The 19,412-nt window shown below is 41.8% G+C and overlaps 1 protein-coding gene across 1 annotated transcript in view; it reads right to left on the minus strand.

The window, feature by feature from the left end:
- The window catches only part of LOC117830211 (neurotrypsin-like), a 55,748-nt gene that overhangs the window by 27,170 nt on the left and 9,166 nt on the right, over positions 1-19,412 (minus strand). Inside the window, exons 2-3 of the mRNA XM_034708236.1 lie at positions 14,963-15,218; positions 4,789-4,831 (exon numbers count right to left, since the gene is read on the minus strand). Coding sequence (XP_034564127.1) covers positions 4,789-4,831; positions 14,963-15,061 — 142 coding nt within the window. The 5' untranslated portion in view covers positions 15,062-15,218. The remainder of the gene's footprint in view (positions 1-4,788; positions 4,832-14,962; positions 15,219-19,412) is intronic.

The raw sequence follows: 19,412 nt of genomic DNA on the forward strand, positions 1-19,412 counted from the left end.
ACACTCAAACCACAACGTCATATCTGTAGAGCAAGCGTGTGAAGAGAAGAAGGCTATGCTGGAAGATAGGGAGGCTGAGGTGGAGCAGATGAAGGAGGAAGGGCTGCAGAAGGTCGAAGAAATCGAGATGTTGGTAGAAACCACAAATGTGACAGCAGAGAGCGTGACAGAGCTGACCCAGCTGGTCTCTGAGATTCAGCAGAGCCAGGCAGCTCTAGTACAGGTGATTGAGGAGAAGCAAAGAGCAGCTGTAGAACAAGTTGGTGGGTTATTGGTCAGTGCGAGGCAGGAGGTGAATGAGCTGGAGCGTACTGCAGCAAAGATAAGTGAGCTAAAAGAGACCGAAGACCATCTTTACTTCCTCCTGAATATGCCAAAGACATCCCCCCAACAACACAAAATGATTTCACTTGAATATAGTGGCAACATACCCGTGGAGATTTACCGCTTACGGAAATGTTTGAGCATAACCGTGCCTCGGCTGCAGAAGCTGCTGTTGGAAATGAATGCAGAAATTGAAGAGCTCTCCAGTCAGCCAAATTATAACCATCTGAAATTCTTGCGACAATATGTTGTGAATGTTTCTCTGGATCCAAACACAGCTCATCCTCAGCTAGTTGTATCTGATGACAGGAAACATGTTCAATACAACACAGGCACAGTATCCAGGGAACACCAGAACCCGAACAGGTGTACTGGATATCTTTCTGTCCTGGGAGACACAGCCCTCTCCACCTATAAGTTCTACTTCGAGGTGTCTGTGGCTGGAAAGACAGAGTGGCTTCTGGGCATGGCCAAGGAGTCGATCCAGAGAAATGAGGAGATTCCTCGGAGGCCTGGCTGTGGACTCTGGGCCATCTGGTTCAAAGAGGATAGGTTCGAAACCTTCTGTAATCCAAACGTGCCGGTACATCATGGAAAGGTGGAGCGGGTTGGAGTGTTTGTGCGTTATGAGACCAATAGCATTCATTTCTACGACGTGCAGACTATAACAGAGATTCACGTGTTCACCGAGCATTCCTTAACAGGGAAGCTGTACCCATTCCTCAACCCAGGTGTCAGTAAGAACTGCTCAAACTGGTTCCCCATGAGTATAATCCCTGTCAAAAAAGAATATTTCTAGTGGACCAACTATGTAAAACCCCTACAGACAGATTTTGTGGATGATACCATTCAAGGATCTGGTGATGCTGTCTTGTCTTAGCTAATTACATGTTTATTTGTTGTTGTTTTTTAGTGTGATTTTCTGTCACTTATCTCTCTTTTTCTAGCTGATGTTATTGTTATTATATTTTTATTTTTATTCGTACGTCTTATTCTTATGCCTTGTACAAAGAGAGCACAGTTTACCAAAGTCAAATTCCTTGTGTGTTCAAGCATACCTGGCCAATGAAGCTGATTCTGATTCTGATTCTGATTCTGAAATGTTTCTGGCTCACTGTAGTGTTTACATATCATCTCCCAAGGTTGTATTTAGTTCTAATAATCTTTAAAAACGGAGGACTGCAGAGGAAATTAACATTATTCTCTCTTGCATTTGTCAATGCTCTGTATTATGTATTCTCCAAATCTGATCTCTGACCACAAAGGGTTTTTTTGACGGTTCATGATTGAAACATTCACACTGTAATTGCCAAAATTAGCTGCAAGGCGAGGCTGGGCTTCAGGGTTCTACTACATATATGAAATTAACTAACAAACATAACTAAAGTAAACAGAACACATGATGATATATTACCTAACAAGGCTTTTAATTGATTCGTAACTAGGAACTAGAGTAGAGACTGAGGGAGCGAACATCGGCTAGATCCACCTGAGACAAGCTGAATCTCATGTGGCATATTTCAACAAAATAACAACCGATCCTGGATTTCAGGTTCATGATCACATTCACATTTTCTGTTTACTTTTTCACAGCGATTCAGAGTGCATTATGTTAATTTACAGCTGATACATGTTGTTTATCATACAGACATGATTACAGAGAGAGGGGACGTTAGAGGTGATGAAATACATGGCCAATATGCGGCTATCCTGGAAGTGCTGTAAATGCAGGAAATACAATGCCGCAGAGCGGACCAATCACAGGGCTTGATTTGACGCTGATGTGTAAATCAGGCTTCCTGAAATATCAGACAAAAACACTGAGGGGTGTGTTTAGACTTTTATTGTTTATTATTTTTATCTCTTTTATTGGATTTTATGTGATTTCTTTATAATTCATCTCTTTGGAGGGACTGTTTAGTTTTATTGTGGGGCTTTATGAGGTGCAAGGCTGCAGAGGATTCAATTTAACCATGTGATTTAGCTCATTTTAAGACACTCCAACCCAAACATTAATGTTGGTGTAAGTGTACGCTCTTAAGACATTTTTTGAAGCTCATTTTGTTTGCACAATTTACCAATGTGGCACGTAGGTGTTCCTTCGCTTGTCTGCAATAATCATATCCATTGTCTTAAACACAAGGTTGTAGTCTTTAATAAAATATTAATTAATTCCTGTGTAAACACACTTAGATAGATGTAATGGGTAATGGGACAAGAATTGTTTTTTTCTCTATATATAATCAAAGTGGGATGATAACTGTGGTGCATGCGTGATCAAACATCAGCTTTAAAATACATTTTCAATTTTGAAATGTTATGCTCTGATTCTGTTGTTATAAGTTTTGTGAGCATGCCATGTATGTCATTGTATTTTGTATCATTCGTGTTGAAGATGATCTAAATGAGTCAATAAAAATATTCTTTAAAGCTGTATTTTGTTCTGTAATGGTGTTAAAAGTTTTATAGCTAGCCTGATGAAATTTTAATAAAGAAGAAAAGCATTACATAACTTAACCAGGGAACATTTTCACTTGGATATTTCAGTTTCATCCCGCATGTCTACAGTGGTGGAGAAAGTACACATCTTCATTACTTAAGTCAAGGTATAGATACTCCAGGTTAAATATTACTCCAATACAAGTGAAAGTTGCCCTGTCAGATTATTACTTGAGTTAAAGTACTGAAGTAATTGCTTTTAAAAATACTAAAAATCTCTAAAAAATTCAAAATACATGAGGGGAACATTCGCTTACATTATCTTTGATTGGAAAACAATACTTGAAATCTCTAAAAACTATACCATGGAATAAAAACAGAAAGTCACTAAAAGCACAAACGACTTAGTTTGAAATGTCCATCTGGAGTGAAACAAATGTTCCGTAGCTCAACACGCTTTCTCAGGTTGGACTGTGAATGTTTGTATGTTAGGGCAGAGTGGGAAACAGGGAGAACATTTCACATGATACGTATCATTCTTCATTTCAAAAACCTCTAACACGGGCTGAAGATATGGACATGGGAGATCAGGTGGAGAATTACAGCCATGAGTACCACCTCTAAATGAACTGCCTGATCTGAGTGAAATTTGCTCTGTGTTTGCTCCACGTTCAACCGTGGAGACGCACGATATACAGGTACGACTAAACCACTGAGACAAACAGAAATACACAAACACATTTTACTGTCTTAGGGATCAGATTTCAGAAAAGAGAAGGACATTCATGAACTGACTTCAAAGCTAAAGTAGTGAGTAACTGGAGCACTGATAGAAATGTAGTGGAGTAAAAAGTAGAATAATTGTCTTCTGAATGTAGTGGAGTAAAAATAATACATTCCCCCCCAAAGATAATACTCAAGTAAAGTACATATACTCAAAAAATGTACTTAAGTACAGCACTCAAGAACATTTACTCTGTTACTGTCCACCACTGCATGTCCATCATCAGAGGAAGCAGGACGTCTTTAAATTAACATTTTTTATTCTCGCTCCGTACGCCTGTTTTTTATATTTGATCCCCTCTTTCATTTGAAACCTCACTTCCTCTTTTTTCGTCCACATCCTGTATGTCTCATTTAAAGTCTTTTATCCTTCTCAACACCCGCAGCATTCAAACTGACACACGCACGCACACACACACACACACACACACAACACTCAGGGCTAACACCCTCCTCATTGCCACGACAACGCAACTCTGCCCATCGCCATGGGAACACTCAGTCTCCCTGCTCCCATAATCCATTTCCCAGCCACAATGAGTATTTGACACGGTTCACACTCGGAGGCTGGCTGTATGGGGGGTGGGTGTTTGGCAACGACATCTTCTGCATAAAACACACAATTTAATAAAAATGGAGCACAAGGAAATTCTGTTTCCCTCCATTTCACCTGATTTTGAGTCATTTCTTTCCAACAAAGGAGCTCTGGAGGAGAACGCTGCAGCAGACAAGCATCTTGTGCAACATTTGCTGAACATTGAAAATATTTGTGTGATATTTAAAGAGCCCTGAGGTGGAGTCTAAATTATACAGCGGGTGAAGCTGGTTTTTGCAGAAAGATAAGAAGTGTGTTTTTAATTGTGAATCATTTTCAGTCGTTTGTCAATGTGTGCAAAAGCAGAGACATTTCAGCAGTGGAAATGATCCCAAGAAGGAGGAGTTCCTCGCCCCACCCCCCATCGTCGTCTCCTCCTGTTTTTGCAGGGAGGAAAAAAATGAAATGAAAAAGGGGGTGCAGGCCAGAGGGGAGAGGAGAGGTAAGAGTGTATGTTGGAGCAGATAAAAAAAGGAGAGGAGGAGGCGTCATCATGGAGGGGTTTTATGACTGTCTGAGTCAGACTGTGGGAGAAACAAAGACAGAGCAGAGGGGATGAGGTGATGTAGGAGGAGGATGAGAGGCATGATGGAGGGAAAGTGGATTTAAAGCTATAGTTGTCAGGGTTTTGCTCAGCCCACACTTACCTGAGTTCTGCACCTCGTTTAAGTAGCTGTCCTCAACCACCACCTGCAGACAGGAAAAGGAGAGGCTCATGGTTACAATAAAGGACGAGAATGTCTGTTGATGTTCTCAGTGTTATGCCAATATTGTACAGCAGATTGTTTCCTGGATATCTTCTGAATTACCCAGCTCTGTAAAATACTTGTTTCTGATTGGTCAGAACCCAAAACAACTGGAAGTTAATCCAAATAGCAAATTCGCCAGGGACAACTCATCACTCATGTCATGTCAAATAAAATCCTCATAAAGGAGTCCAGCACATTTTACCTCTGCCTGTTGACAGTGTGGCAAAAACGTTAGTGTCTATCTCAGGCTGGTCTTGACAGTCGGGAAATAATGACAGTTAGCAGGCACAGATGTGAGAGCAGTCTGGGGAGCTACTGGACTCCAACCATCTCTGATAGGGAAGAGTGGAGCGACATCCTGTCCTGCAATCCAGGCAGCAGAGCTAATGAGAGCATCGCTAAGTTGCAGATCGCTACGAAGTCACTTGAACTGTAGTGTATTGAAAGCAGCCACCTCCGGTCTCAAACTATGAAGCCGATGCGGAAGTGTTATAAACTGCAATTCATTGAGAATCCGCTTGAGGCTGGCTGCAGAAACACCGGAAACCACATAGACACCAATTCAAAAAAGACGATCTTTGCAGCATTAATAAACATGTTTACAGTCTGGTTCAAAAAACAGCTTGGCTCTACAGTAGCTAATCTCTCTATCGGCACACACTGTACGGGGGGTGAATTTTTTTCTAACGCGACGGTTCAGAAGATATTAAGTTTTCGAGTTTTTGCCCCAATAAGGACATGAGTGACTTGACTCCCGGACAGGAACACATAGCTGTTGGCTCGGAGGCTCAAACTCCGCCTCTTTATGTCACGCTCTGCCTGGTTGAGTTCCGCATTTCCAATATGGCTGCCTCCGACCATTGGCTTCAAAACAGCGCTCAGGAACAGATGGGTGACGTCACGGATACTACATCCATTATTTATACAGTCTATGGTGGATTGTCACTCAGAAGGAAACAATAGGAAGCACAACAAACAGCAATGGCCACGACAGTCAACGAAAAACATTGTGTTTAACTCGTCCTGTAAAATGTACCATAATCGAACCGACAAGAAGAGGAGTGGAAAAGAAAATGCTACCACAGTGGATGAACCAGCTAGCTAAGCAGCTTGCAATGTTAAGCTTGACAACACTTCCATCGCCCGCCATGTTTGTTACTTTACAATCACGTCTGACAGCAAGAGATTGTACAAGATTTCAAGTTGTGAGAGTATTGTTGTTGGTGAATGGAATCAGAGAGTTAGGGTCTCTCCCTTTTTCAACATCGGTTGAGAATTCAAAAATCTTTTACTATGGGTCAGGCTTTACCATAGACTGTATAAATAATGGACGTAGCATCCCAGGCGTCACCCATCTTTTTCTGAACGCTGTTTTAAAGCAAATTGTCAACGGGGGCCATATTGGAAATGCTGAAGTCAAACTAACTTCTGTCGATCTAGTGTGAGGTGAAGAGGCGGTCATTGGAGCCTCCTAGCCAACGGCTACAGTGTTCCAGCCCGTCACTCAAGTCAGCTGTGCCTCTCATAATGGAAAACTCATAATCTTGATATCTTCGAAATTGCTGCGTTATGAAAAAATTCACCCCCTACAGTGTGTGCCGATCTAGAAATGAGCTATCCAGACTACACTCGTCTTTTGTACCAGGCTGTAAACATGTTTATTTCTGCTGTAAAGATCGGCTTTTTGAATTTGTGTGTATGTGGTTTCTGGTACTTCCAGAGCCAGCCTCAAGCACATACTTGATGAACTGCAGTTTTTAACACTTCCGCACTGGCCCCGTATTTTTAGACCGGAGGTTGCTGCTTGGGCTTTACCCTCAAAACTTACCAACATGCCCTTCCAAAATGACCAATATGAGCTGCCATTGATCTGCCAGTTCTAGACTTAAGGGGGTTTTATGATAAAGGGCGGGTGAGAAATTGTTCTCTTAAATTTGAACAACATCAAAGTATTTTTGTCTTTGAAGATCAGAGAAACCAGCCCTTCATCTCTAACAGCAGCAAGAAAGCCTCGATTAAACAGTGTAAACATAAATCACTGTAAGTGCTGGTAAAGCCTTGTCACCTTCTGGGCAGGACCTTCTCCTTGAAGGCATAATGTAACTGCAACACGCCCTATCTACTCAGACTAATCCCACAAATGTGATGGTTCTCCGCTTATAAGCTATGAATTTAAACAGCCACTTAAAGGATGAGTCTGACTCATTCCTGTACAAACACAGCAGTTCAAATGTTTTAACATTTTCCAAGACGGGATTCTGCCTCAGCCTCGGCTAATGTGTACGCTCTCCGAATACGAAATACCGTCAGGTCAGAACCACGAACCACAGAACAAAGACGAGGCGAGGAGCTAAGATCCTACACTAAGGAGAATTTAAAAAATTCAACATATTACTCATTTACAGCAGCAAACATCTGGCAAATAAATAAAAAAACATGAGTAAGTCAGCCAGGTGTGACGGCGTAGTGTACAGTGTAAACCACAAACACACCAACACACACATAGTAGTCAAGCACTCAAATAGTAGAAGACGGTATCAGACGATATCTGACATAAGTGTGTTTCATTTTCAGAAATCAGGTCGCACCTCTGCACAGCAGGGAACAGTGCAACATGAGAGGACACACACATTCACACACACACATCACACACATACAAACATACACACCAACACATTTGCATATACACACACAAAGCTGCAGCTGTCAATATATCTGGAGTGAAGACAACAAAATACAACACATCTCACCTTCATTCAAGTGATTTCTCTCTCTAGTTGTCTCATACATACACATAAACAACACACACACACACACACACACACACACACACACACACACACACACACACACACACACAAAACACACGTTCAAATATTTCCCACAAGCCTCTGCAGAGCTTAATGATATTACAGCAAGAACAGGTGACCTGTGGTAGCGAACATGGGAGCTGATATCTCCATTCACATCAATCACACGGCTCGATTACGAGGTAATCAGTTGTGATGCCCTCACAGCTGCGTCCAGTGCATGGCTATGCAAACACACACAGGAACACACACATGCTCACACACACTGAACAGAGCAGAAACACTGGAAGAGATGAATAAGCAGACATTACTGAAAGATGAGGGGACTCCAAAGTGGACTTTTCAGATGAAGCTTTTAGTCCTAAATGGTAAAAAAGACCCACCCTGACTTGTTAATGTTACACTTCAAGGGTTTGGTAAATGCTAGTGTTTGAGTATATTTGAAACAGTGTCTGTAAAAGCACAATTAGTGGCAGGTGAAGTGCTCTCAGTCAATGCTTCCTGCCGTCTATCATCACATCAAGGCTTCCTCTAAAACACTTCTGTTTGTGCTACAGGGCTCCGTCACACAAGAAAGTAGGGCAGCGAAATCCATTTACTTGATCGTGAATTCAGTAAAAGGCCTCAAAATCACTTTCACTCTCTGCCAAGGATGGGAGTTTCCACACTCAAAGCAATTAAAGACAGAGCATTTGTGCCATTCACTAATGTCTCATGACAGGAGCAGTTCATACTGAGGCAGAGGGAGTTCAGGTTAAATTGGGCGATTCTACCTGTGAGCCAGAAATGGAAAAATATAGATCTGCACATGCAGAGATTAAGTTCTGTAATCAAATCTTTAAAAACACCTCAGTGTTTACAGAAACAAACTTTGCACATGATCCTAAATTGCGGATCCTAGGAGACTTGAAGTCGTTGAGTATAAATAACGCTCTTTATTTTACTTTACTGTACTGCGGGGAGAAAATGATATCAGTTAACTGGATGTCTGACCTTCTTCCTCCCTCACAAAGACACTTGCTCAGTGAGTGAACATCACGCTGCAGCTCAAAGGTCCTCTCCGTAAAGGACTACAGTGTGTTGATTGATTTAAGGACATCTAACACAGGGATGTGGATAGAAGGTAACTAGTGTTTTTTTTTTAATTATCTAATGTTTAATTCTTTAAATTTGAAAGTGCATCATATATTTTTTTTACATTACTTTTTTCCCTTTTTTCCTCTTCTTCTGGATTTATGGAAAATTAAATGTTTTCCTCCATTGTTTTTCTAGAATAAATGATTTAAAATGTTAATACTGACCGTAAAGAATTTGCTCATATTTGCAGTAATAACAATTAATTTTAAAATGGTCAACAAAATACACAGCTAGTGTGTTTCTAGGGAAAGTGAAAATAAAGACCACTCTGATTATCAGTTCATCTTTTTTTTTTTTCTCAGCCCATAAATACATTTTTCAAACAGGCCTTACAAAAAGAAGAGAAACACCATAAATAAAACCTGACTAGTTTTATCAAAACTGTTTGTTTTGTCTGACAAACATTACAAACCAAAATTGCTCCACTTTCAGAAAGAAACACACAGACGTGAGTAAAGTGTTGCATTGCAGACTTGTTTGATGGGGGTCACAGTGAGTTAACATATTTTCACGTGTGATCTCTTTTTATTTTGTAATGCCGCAAACTATCATTACCGAAAGAACCAACTTTATAAAAAGGAAAAATGTGAATTAATCACAAACAAATAAAAAAATAAAGAAACAAATGAACTAATTAATGAAGGAATCAATAAATACATAAATATGTATGTATGTGTGTCTATGTGTGTCAATTTTGTAATTGATTTATTCTTTGAAGCATTAATATTATTTTATCCAATGCCTTGATTTTAGTGAGGTTGGTACACAGTCATAGCCATAAATGCAATGGTACTAATAATTGGCATAATAATTTATTTCGGTGTTTCAGTTTTCGGTTTTCGGCCTTTGTTTCCCCATTTTTTGAATGCTCTACTACTTCAAAGGTTAGTAAAGTTAACACAGTTTGCACATCAATGTTTCCCAAAGCTTAAATCTGTGCAAAAGCCCCATGCCAGTGGCCTAGCAGTCTAAGCGCACCCCATAAACAGAGGCTGCAGAGGTCACCAGGTCGTCTGCTGGTCAGGACAATTTCCTACATGTCTTCCTCCACTCTCTACTCCCCACGTTTCCTGTCTCTCTTCCGCTGTACTATCAACAAAGGCAAAAAAGCCCCCCCCCCAAAATAACTAATCATAATTCTGTTATTAAAAAACTGTAAATTCTGTCTGATGATCCAACTGTGTCTCCTAGAAGTCACATTTCTACACTGCTAATTTCTTTCACAAGCTTCAACAGTGACTATGTTCTCTTACAGCATTTTCTTATTTTGTGCTTTAGTCATACAAAGTTCAAGATTTGACATCAAGACCACGGTCACGTGATGAGTAGGGGTGGAAATTGATAAGATTTTATCAATGTCAATGCCATTGTCGATTCTGCTTATCAATCCAATTCCTTATCAATTCTCCTAACGATTCCTGAGTATTTTTTAAGGGGGAAAAAAGTAGTTCTACACAGTCTTCTGCACCCAAAGGAACCATTTTATTTTTTCCAAAATTATGTCTGCACAAGACTTAACATGAACATATTCAACTTGAACATACTGAACAACAGGTTGACCTCATTCTCAGCCGTGTGAGTCCGGACGTGGCACCTCGAGCCTGGAGGAAAATACTTTGAATTTGGAGAGGAAAAACACTTTTCCTCCAGGGGGCATCGCGAAGGTATTTTACCCGCTCTAGGTGCCGCATTTTCAGCTGCGTGAGTCCTGACGTGGACCCTCGAGCTTGGATGAAAATACTTAATATTTTGTAGTTGAAGGAGTTCTGCGTCGCAGAGTGTGTGACGTAATGCAACGTAATGCAACGTTACGTTGTGCTTGGAAATGAATCATTAAGAAGAATCGATAACATTTGAGGTGTACAATTCCAATGGAATTGATCAATTGGAACCGGTTCTAATTCAGATCCAGTTTTCGATTCCCACCCCTAGTCATGAGTGTCATGGGCTGTTACATTTTTATAAAAAAAAGAAAGAGCTAGGTTAAGGTTCCTGAGGTTCTTGTTCTAGTTTTAAAAATGGATGTCATGTCTCTTGATTTAAGTTACTTCTGAATATTTTAATATTTAACCAAGACCCTGATCTTTCTTTAACAGTATTCAGAAGCTGTGAGTGCCTCAACATGAAGATAAAAACTGGAGTGATGCCTTTTAGATTTTAGATTTTGTCAGGAAACTATGCCGTACGTTCTCATTCAGTGATCTGCTTAACACCCTCTACATCTTCATGTTACAACTTGGCGAATGCTTCGATCACAAACATTTTCTCATTATGTCCACAGCTTGACGTCCTTCCCACCGCTCTGTCCTCTGCTCTGTCCAGCCTCAGCAGGAAGTTGGCTGACATTGGCAGCCATCAGCTGATCCGGTTCACTCGGGCCTCCGGGGCTATTTAAGCTGGTCCATGTGCTCGCTCTGTCCCTGTCATCCTACAGCTGACATCCACCCTGCATCACCTTCTTTTACTGTTCACCTTCACCGCACACATGCCGCTCATCACGCTACTGCTGTCGTGTTTGACGCAGCTGGTTTCACTGTCCTATGGCTCGTCTGTGTGATAACTTTGGATTTAATAAAGTCCAGAAAAAGAGTACATTAAAGGATTATGAAAGCACTCTCACAAGGACGGTGTCAGAGGACTTGTGTCTAGACAAATGTAAACAGCAGCTTCTGTAAGTGTTATATGTGGGTGGACTGCTGTTCCCACCATGACTGCAAGATAATGTATCATTCTGATGTATATAAGGAAGCTTTAAGATTCACCATCAACATCCATGACCCATTTTTAATCACAATAAAATAAGGCTTGTTTTCTTACATGTGGAAAACAAGACTCAAAGACCAGAGAATCTCTGCAGCAATACAGTAAATCATTATAAAGCTGCTTGTTACTTTTAGGTTTGTAATATTCACATATCCCTACTGTGTCTGTTCTATGTAAGTGGACTGGTATTTCAATCACAGCCGCAAGACATTCTGCTATTAGGACAGATATAACTGCAGTAAGATTATTTCCTGTTTCCAACTGGCAGTCGAAGTTAGCAGAGCCGTTTGAGCTCAGCTAGCAATGCAAGCGCCCCATGTAGAGGAACCACAGCCCTCCTCGAACTCTCGCAGGACTTACTGCAGATTCTGACACTATTTGGTGCATACCATCCTTCACTCTCTCTCTGCAATTCTCGTCTCTCTTTAGCTGTCCTGTCAAATAAAGGCAGAAAGCCTCAAATATAATCTTTAATAAATAAAAAACAGACGCCAAACACACAACCATGACAGTCTCCTCACCTTCAGAAAGCTGTCATTTGATCTCAAACGAATACATCTGACCAAAGATGTCGCCCTTGACCATGACTTGTGCGTTTAAGTCAAAACCAGTGTTCCAGTACTTGAGTCCAGGACTCCTGATTTTTATGGCTTTACTTGGCCTCCAGCTGTGATGGCTTGGACTTGAACTCGGCCTTATTCACCAAAACAGCTGTTTCAGTGTTTGTGTTCATTTCTCTTTTTTGTATAAGGGCCTGATAATTCATCCAGTTTGGAGCAAAGGCTGTCAGGTGTGTTCCCCTGCATGCTGTTTAACATGCTGTCTCATTCCACAACTGTTCCTGCCAGCATGACTAAGTGTGTGTTTTGCTTTCAAAGATTTTACAGCAAATACAAGCGAGAGCAGCACAACATGTTCGACATGTAAAAGAACCATCATGGAGAAGACAGTGACAAGCTCAGACTCTAACAGACATCTGTCCAGGATGCATCCATGAAAGTAAGAGAGATTCTACAGTTAGCCGCAAGCAAACAGTAAGTGACTTGACCTTTGAGCCCCAAGATGTTTGGTCACTTGAAACACTGATACATTTTTTAGATGATCTCACACCTGCAGTTATTCCACCGCGTCAGAATTGATGCATGAATATGCTGCGCCCTTTAAAGCTAGGGTTGGTAGTCACGGAAAACTAGCATGGATTTGAATGTAGCATTTCCTCAGGACTCCGTCTAACCCCTCCCCCCCTCCACTCAGAGTTCCTCCAAAACGGAGCCCCCACTCACATGCACAAGAGCCGCTGATTCATGACCATATGATCGTGACTGATTCAAAACCGGTCCTCAGCACATCGTTTGTGTTTTGCACTACGTCAACTCATGTCTCACTCAGAGGTAAAAAAACACGAACAAACATGAAATGTAAGCGCAGGAGGCGGGCAGAACGGCAGGATGGGCTTTGATTGGTTTCATAATTTGGTTCCTGATGGCAGGGATTGGTTGGTGTTTTCCCAGGTTTACTCCGTCTGTAGATAGTGGCTTTTTTTCGCCCTTTTTTAAGAACACATTATGTATTGATTGCCATTGGGACATAAAGATCATTTTAACCAGTGTAACAAAAAGTGTATCTAAATCTGACTACCAACCCCAGCTTTAAGAGCCAAGGTGCTTATTTACACTACAGCGCTGTAATCATTGATCATATAAATCTCCAGACACGCCCACAGGATCATGATCAGTATGACGTTAATAAAAGAAGTGTGTTTTTACACATTTAAAAGGTACCACGCAATCAATCAAGGCTGATACAGTATATAGTTTGGAGTGAACAGCGTTCCATAACCATATTATTAATGAGGTCTCCACTCAGATCATGAGGACGAGACTGTGACTCAACACTCAACATTGATTCTTCTTTCGTGACTTGGACTTGACTAGGACATGAAGAGTGAGGACTTGAAACTCCACCTGGACTCAAGGTTTGGTGAATAGACCACATTACTGGTCAAAATGAAACTGAGAAGTGAAATGTTTTCAGCACCTTATACACAGAGTGCTGAATCCATCATTAGGGGATCACATCAGAAAACTCTTCTGTGATTCTACATTCTTCTCAATTTGATCTAATTAAAGGATTTTGCTGAATTTAACCAACTTAATTAGGGTTTTTATTATGACGTGTCGACAGTAAGTCCTGCCTTGTTGGACGTGACTCCAATCCCAATTTATTGTTAAACATGGAGCTCAGTCTTATAAAATAAAGTGCTGTTGAAGACATTTCAGATAACAGAGGGACCACTGGCCGTAAATTGATTTCCACAGGGAAATATCTTTGAAGTTATGTTGCCTACAAAATGATACGTCCTGCTCCTGCATCAAGGATCCTCCCAATGAAAAGATTTGACTAATGAAAGCAAAATGAAAAAGGCTGAAACTCAATCTGCAGTGTGCTATTTGTGCGACATGCTCGGCTGCTTCCAGTGTGAGTGAGTCTAATTAAAACCTGCACATCACTGTACTCCACTAATGACTGCTACACAGGCTACACAGCACATATGCTGAACATTAACACAAACCACACTCACTGTGGTAAAACATAAGAGAAGGAAAAAAACTATAATGAATGAATACAATAATCAATAGACTGGTTTAGTGTAAACAGATTACTTCGCAGGAGCAGGCAGGCAGGCACAACTTTCCACCAGTTAAAGAGACCCTGGCATATCCAGCTGACACTCAGGTCTCTCTGACCCACTCTGGACAACAACACCTGCTTCACCAGTTTTCAGGTTTCAATATGTCTGAGTGACTGAATCGCTGTGACAAGCTCAAACAGCGCGTGCAGGGGTTCAATCCCACATCACCACGGGGGCAGAGGAGCCACCGGCATGTTCCTCTCATGATATCCTGCCGAGGGGAGGAGGGGGAAGAGGGTGGAAGGGTTGTGATTGAGACCGTGCATGTGTGTGCGCGTGCATGTAAGAGACAACAGTGTCCGCGTAATTGGACAATGCGCTTTGGTTGCACCATTAATTGGCTAAGGGACGGATTAGAGGTGTTTGTCGTTCTTTAACGCCCTTCTTTTGCAGTAAACACGTCTTGAATTAATCGTTGGGTTATTGTAAAGCATGAAAAATACATTAGTCATTTTATAAAGCTTACAAATATTACCCTGGTTATTTGTGCAGTCTTATCAGTGTTATTATCCATCTAATTAATGGCCTAATTTATGATATTTCTTGGCAAACAGCAGCCTGGGTCATCAAAGCGTGACTATTATGGGACGTTTGGTCCAAAAGGAGGGTAAAAAAAAAAAATCAGGCCACATTGCAAAATCAACCTAATTTTCATCACTTGTACACGTACCTCAGCAAACAGCGGCAGCCAGAGGCAGGCGGATCCGATCAAGCACAGCATTTCCCTGCTGTTGAGAGCCATCCTTCCCGCCCGGTGTGTCCGTGTCATAGCCTGAAAAACCTCCGCTCCACTCCCATCTCTGAGTCCAACCTGTCCGCGAGGTGAGCCGTTATCCCTCTGCTGGGAGAAACGTGGTGTGTGATGATGAAGAGGATGATGATGCACCTACGCGGGAGGTTTTACGCACAGAAGACAGGGTGCGGCACTATAAACGAGATGGAAAACACACACACACACACGCACACACACCGATCCTGTGAGAAATAGTGTTGAGCTCTGCAAAAACCTGCAGCCACAATCTCTCCCTCTCTCTCTCTCCCTCTCTCTCTCTCTCTCTCTCTCTCTCTCTCTCTCTCTCTCACACACACACACACACATCCACACACACTTTGTATCCTCGTCTGCCAGCTGCGTGATAAATCATTGATGAATTTTGAATCTGACTTTGTTCCCTGCGCGTTAATCACCCAACTACATCATCAGGGCTATGCGGGCAAATAAATGAATTCACCTGCTAACACAGTCAATCAAACGGGCTCTGATGTATGAAAATGAACGCCATGTTTGTACTTGTCTTGTGGCTCATTGATCAGATGCAATATCCGACGAGACAGCATTAGATTTGTCTTCTCTATAGCTACAGAAACCACAAGTGCTCAATAATCCAGTCTGTTTGTGGTTTAAGGACAAATTGACCATTAACTTTGAAGCCCCACATTTCCAATGGAAGTGAAGGTGATTACAGTTTCCCCAAGATCAAATACATGACTGAAGAGACTCGCCTTTTATAAGTATTTCTGGTGTTTCTGATAACAAGATATGGAGTGCAAATGATTAAGAGTAAAGTGGTGCGATGATCGTTGCACACAATGACAAAGCATTTGAAACAGACAGACACTGAATAGGCTACCTCTAACAATCAGATTATGGTGGGAAGATTTTGTAGTGGTTTCTAAAACAGATATTTCCCTTCATAAGTCCAGGGAACCCAAGAGAGGAGTGATGCGTGAGCAGCAGCATGGCAGGCAGTGAACTTGAACGAGTTTCGAAATGTGTCCATCAATGACAAGGACCTTAACTGTCCCCTAATAACCAAGCGGCAACCTCCGGTCTCAAAATATGAAGCCCATGTGGAAGTGTTATAAACTGCAATTCATTGAGCGTCCACTTGAGGCTGGCTGCAGAAACACCAGAAACCACATACACACCAATTCAAAAAAAGACGATCTTTGCAGCATTAATAAACATGTTTACAGCCTGGTGCAAAAAAACGGCTTGGCTCTACTTAGCTAATTCCTCTATCGGCACACACTGTATGGGGCTGAATTTTTTTCTAACGTGACGGTTCAGAAGATATTAAGATTACAAGTTTTTGCCCAAAGAAGGACATGACTGACTTGACTCCTGGACCAGAACACATAGCTGTTGGCTAAGACGCTCAAACTCCGCCCCTTTACATCACACTCTGCCTGGTTGAGTTCCGCATTTCCAATATGGCTACTGCCGATGATTGGCTTCAAAACAGCGCTCAGGAATAGATGGGTGACGTCACGGATACTACGTCCATTACTTATACAGTCTATGCTAATAACCATCAAAGATGAATCCTCTCTGAAACAAACAGGCACTGTGATGACAGAAGTTAATGACACCAAGAAAAGACGTTTTGTGTTTAAAACAAACTGTTTCAGAGACTAGATTGGTTTAGCTAAGCAGTTAAATTGTGTCCCACGAACACATTTCTACTTCTTAAAAGGGGGTGGCCAGATTCAATTCCAATCCCATGACATTCCTCACTCTCTCTCTTTCACACTCTTTCCACTGTCTTGTCTCTAAATAAAAGGTATAAAAGGTTAAAAACAAACGTATAAAAACTGTGTTTCTCAAACACTACTTGCTAGCATAACCGTTATTAGGAAAGTCTGCTAGCTGCTGTTTACTTGTGTCATGGTGCCGAGCTGCGACCTCCGGCTGTGAGAAATGAAGCCGATGCGGTTCTCAGAGTGTCCACTTGAGGCGGGCGCCGGAAGTACCAGAAACCACATACACACACATTCATAAAAGCTGATCTTTACAGCAAAAGTAACATGTGTACAGCCTGGTTCAAAAAACGGTTTTGGTTGGATTAGCTTATTCCTCTGACTGCTGTTTGACAGGGAAATATTTTATAACTCAGTAGTTTAGAAGATAATAAGATTACAGGTTTTGCATAATTAGCAGCATGACTGATATGACTGACAGGCGGTGTGGTTGAGGTATTTTAAAAGCTGAATTTCCACAAGAGGTACCTATCTCTTGCAAACAGAGCGGGTAATAAAAATGTCAAGATTTGGATAAGAGGGACCTGGCCGCTCAAACAGCAGATTTCCATAAGCATGTGAGCAGTTTGAGGTACAGGACATCGCTTGGATCTCAGCGGTTAATAGGAAGTCTAGCCGGGGTGCTGGTGGCCTGGCGGTCTGGGCGCCCCACGTGCAGAGGCTACATTCCTCGTTGCGTGGGTCGCCGGCTCAATTCCCGACCAGTCGACCATTTCCTGCGTGTCTTCCCCCACTCTCTGCTCCCCATATTTCCTGTCTCTCTTCGGCTGTCCTGTGCAATAAACGCAAAAAGGCCAAGGAATGACTTTAATAGGAAGTCTAGCCATCCTCTTGATCTCATCAGCGAAAGTAGTTAGTCTTTGTGTCATTTTTCTACAAGTTAAAGAGTTAATAGACTTTCAAGATTGTCTGATTGAGTTGACATGACTCGTGTGATCAGGTTGTCCCTTGCGCTGCTTTTGGAGTTGAGAACTACTCACCATTGTTGTGGGGTTTTGACCAATCAGAATCAAGTATTTAACACCACCTGGAAATAAGGAAGAAAGACTCCCCCCCTCTCTCCTTTTGACTGTCTTGTTTGAATCTATTGTTTCATTAGAGGAAGCTGCAGGGGGCTTCTAATCACAATAACTTGTCTTTATTTCATGATTTAAACCACTTTGGAGAAAAAAAAAACCTTTCCACATCATGTCCCCGTTTCACCATTTCTCTCTTTTTGCTGCTGCCTTTGTTTGTAAAAGTGCTAAAACATAATCAGCTTTGTGATGAAACATCCAAAACAGAAACTGGCTGTGGAATAAAAGCAGAGAGTTTGGCTGATAGTGACTAAAGTGTGTCCAAAACACCACACAGTTTGATTATAGTTGTTGACAAAAATTGCCTGAATGCTTTGCCCCATAATGTTGTGTTTGAAGCTGATCCAAGAAGAAGCATTTCAGACCAATACAGATAGAAACAGAGCGAGCTGCCAGGTCGTTTTGTCCTCACTCAGCAGTTGGACTCTACCGCTGCAGAGAAGTGGTCAGCTCAGCTTATTTTGTTTGTGTGTGATCTCAAACTTCTCAGATCTACCCCCCCAAAGAGAATCACATCAAACCAGTGAGGGTTTGTTGTCGAGCAGAATCAATTCTGGGTGCATCGGCTCATTTTTGGGGAATCCTGTGCATGTTGCTGTTAGCCAAGAAGAACTTCCTGCCAATACTTTTGTTTACAGACCCGCTAGATACTTGAGAAGCATTGTCTGAGAGGACGCATTCAGCTGCACTTGAATGCAGGGGGTCATTCCCTTGTTCAGAAACGACCGGGGTGAGGTGTGTGGGTACTCTGCTTCATGTCACCCTCTGCAAACACAAGTGCGGTGGGGCCGGCTGGTCGTGCAAACTGACTGAACAAAAGTTCAAAGTATCCTTGATTGGTGGATTCTCTGGTTTAGGTCCTGGGAAGTATACAACAGAAGGAATCTTGAGTTCACCTGGAAGAAATCCACATTGGCAGAGCCTTGATGTGGGCGAGTGGAAGGAATGGCCTGAATCTCCTTTGCTTGTCGTAGACTGACCATGACCAACACCGTGTTTGTGGACAGGGTGATTCATAAGGCGACCTCTAACCAGATCAACTTAAGCCATAGAACAAATCACCATTGACCATGAGTCCCAGACGCTATCCCTCTTTCCAGACCAAACTCAGTCGAGGCATGATGGCTGTCTAACATGAGTCTGGTTCTGCTGGAGGTTTCTGCCTGTTCAAAGGAAGTTTTTACTCGCCACTGTAACTAGCTAAATATTGCAATGTGCAATGCTCATGATGGATTAAGGTGGGGTCAGACTGAGTCTTATCCTGTTTTGGTGTTGGGTCTCTGTTCATAATTTGACATTAGAGTGGTCTAGACCTCCTATTTTTGTAAAAGCGTCCTGAGATGACATTTGTTGTGATTTGGAGCTATACAAATAAAGATTGATTGATTGACACTTTGGTGAGAATCCAATCAGAGTTTATGGCAGATGACCACATCGGGGTAGGCTGGATCAAATGGATGGGATAATTTCAATTGTTGAGTGATATGGTAGAACCACAGGCTT

This window comes from Notolabrus celidotus, chromosome 18, assembly GCF_009762535.1.
Source record: "Notolabrus celidotus isolate fNotCel1 chromosome 18, fNotCel1.pri, whole genome shotgun sequence".
Taxonomy (NCBI): domain Eukaryota; kingdom Metazoa; phylum Chordata; class Actinopteri; order Labriformes; family Labridae; genus Notolabrus; species Notolabrus celidotus.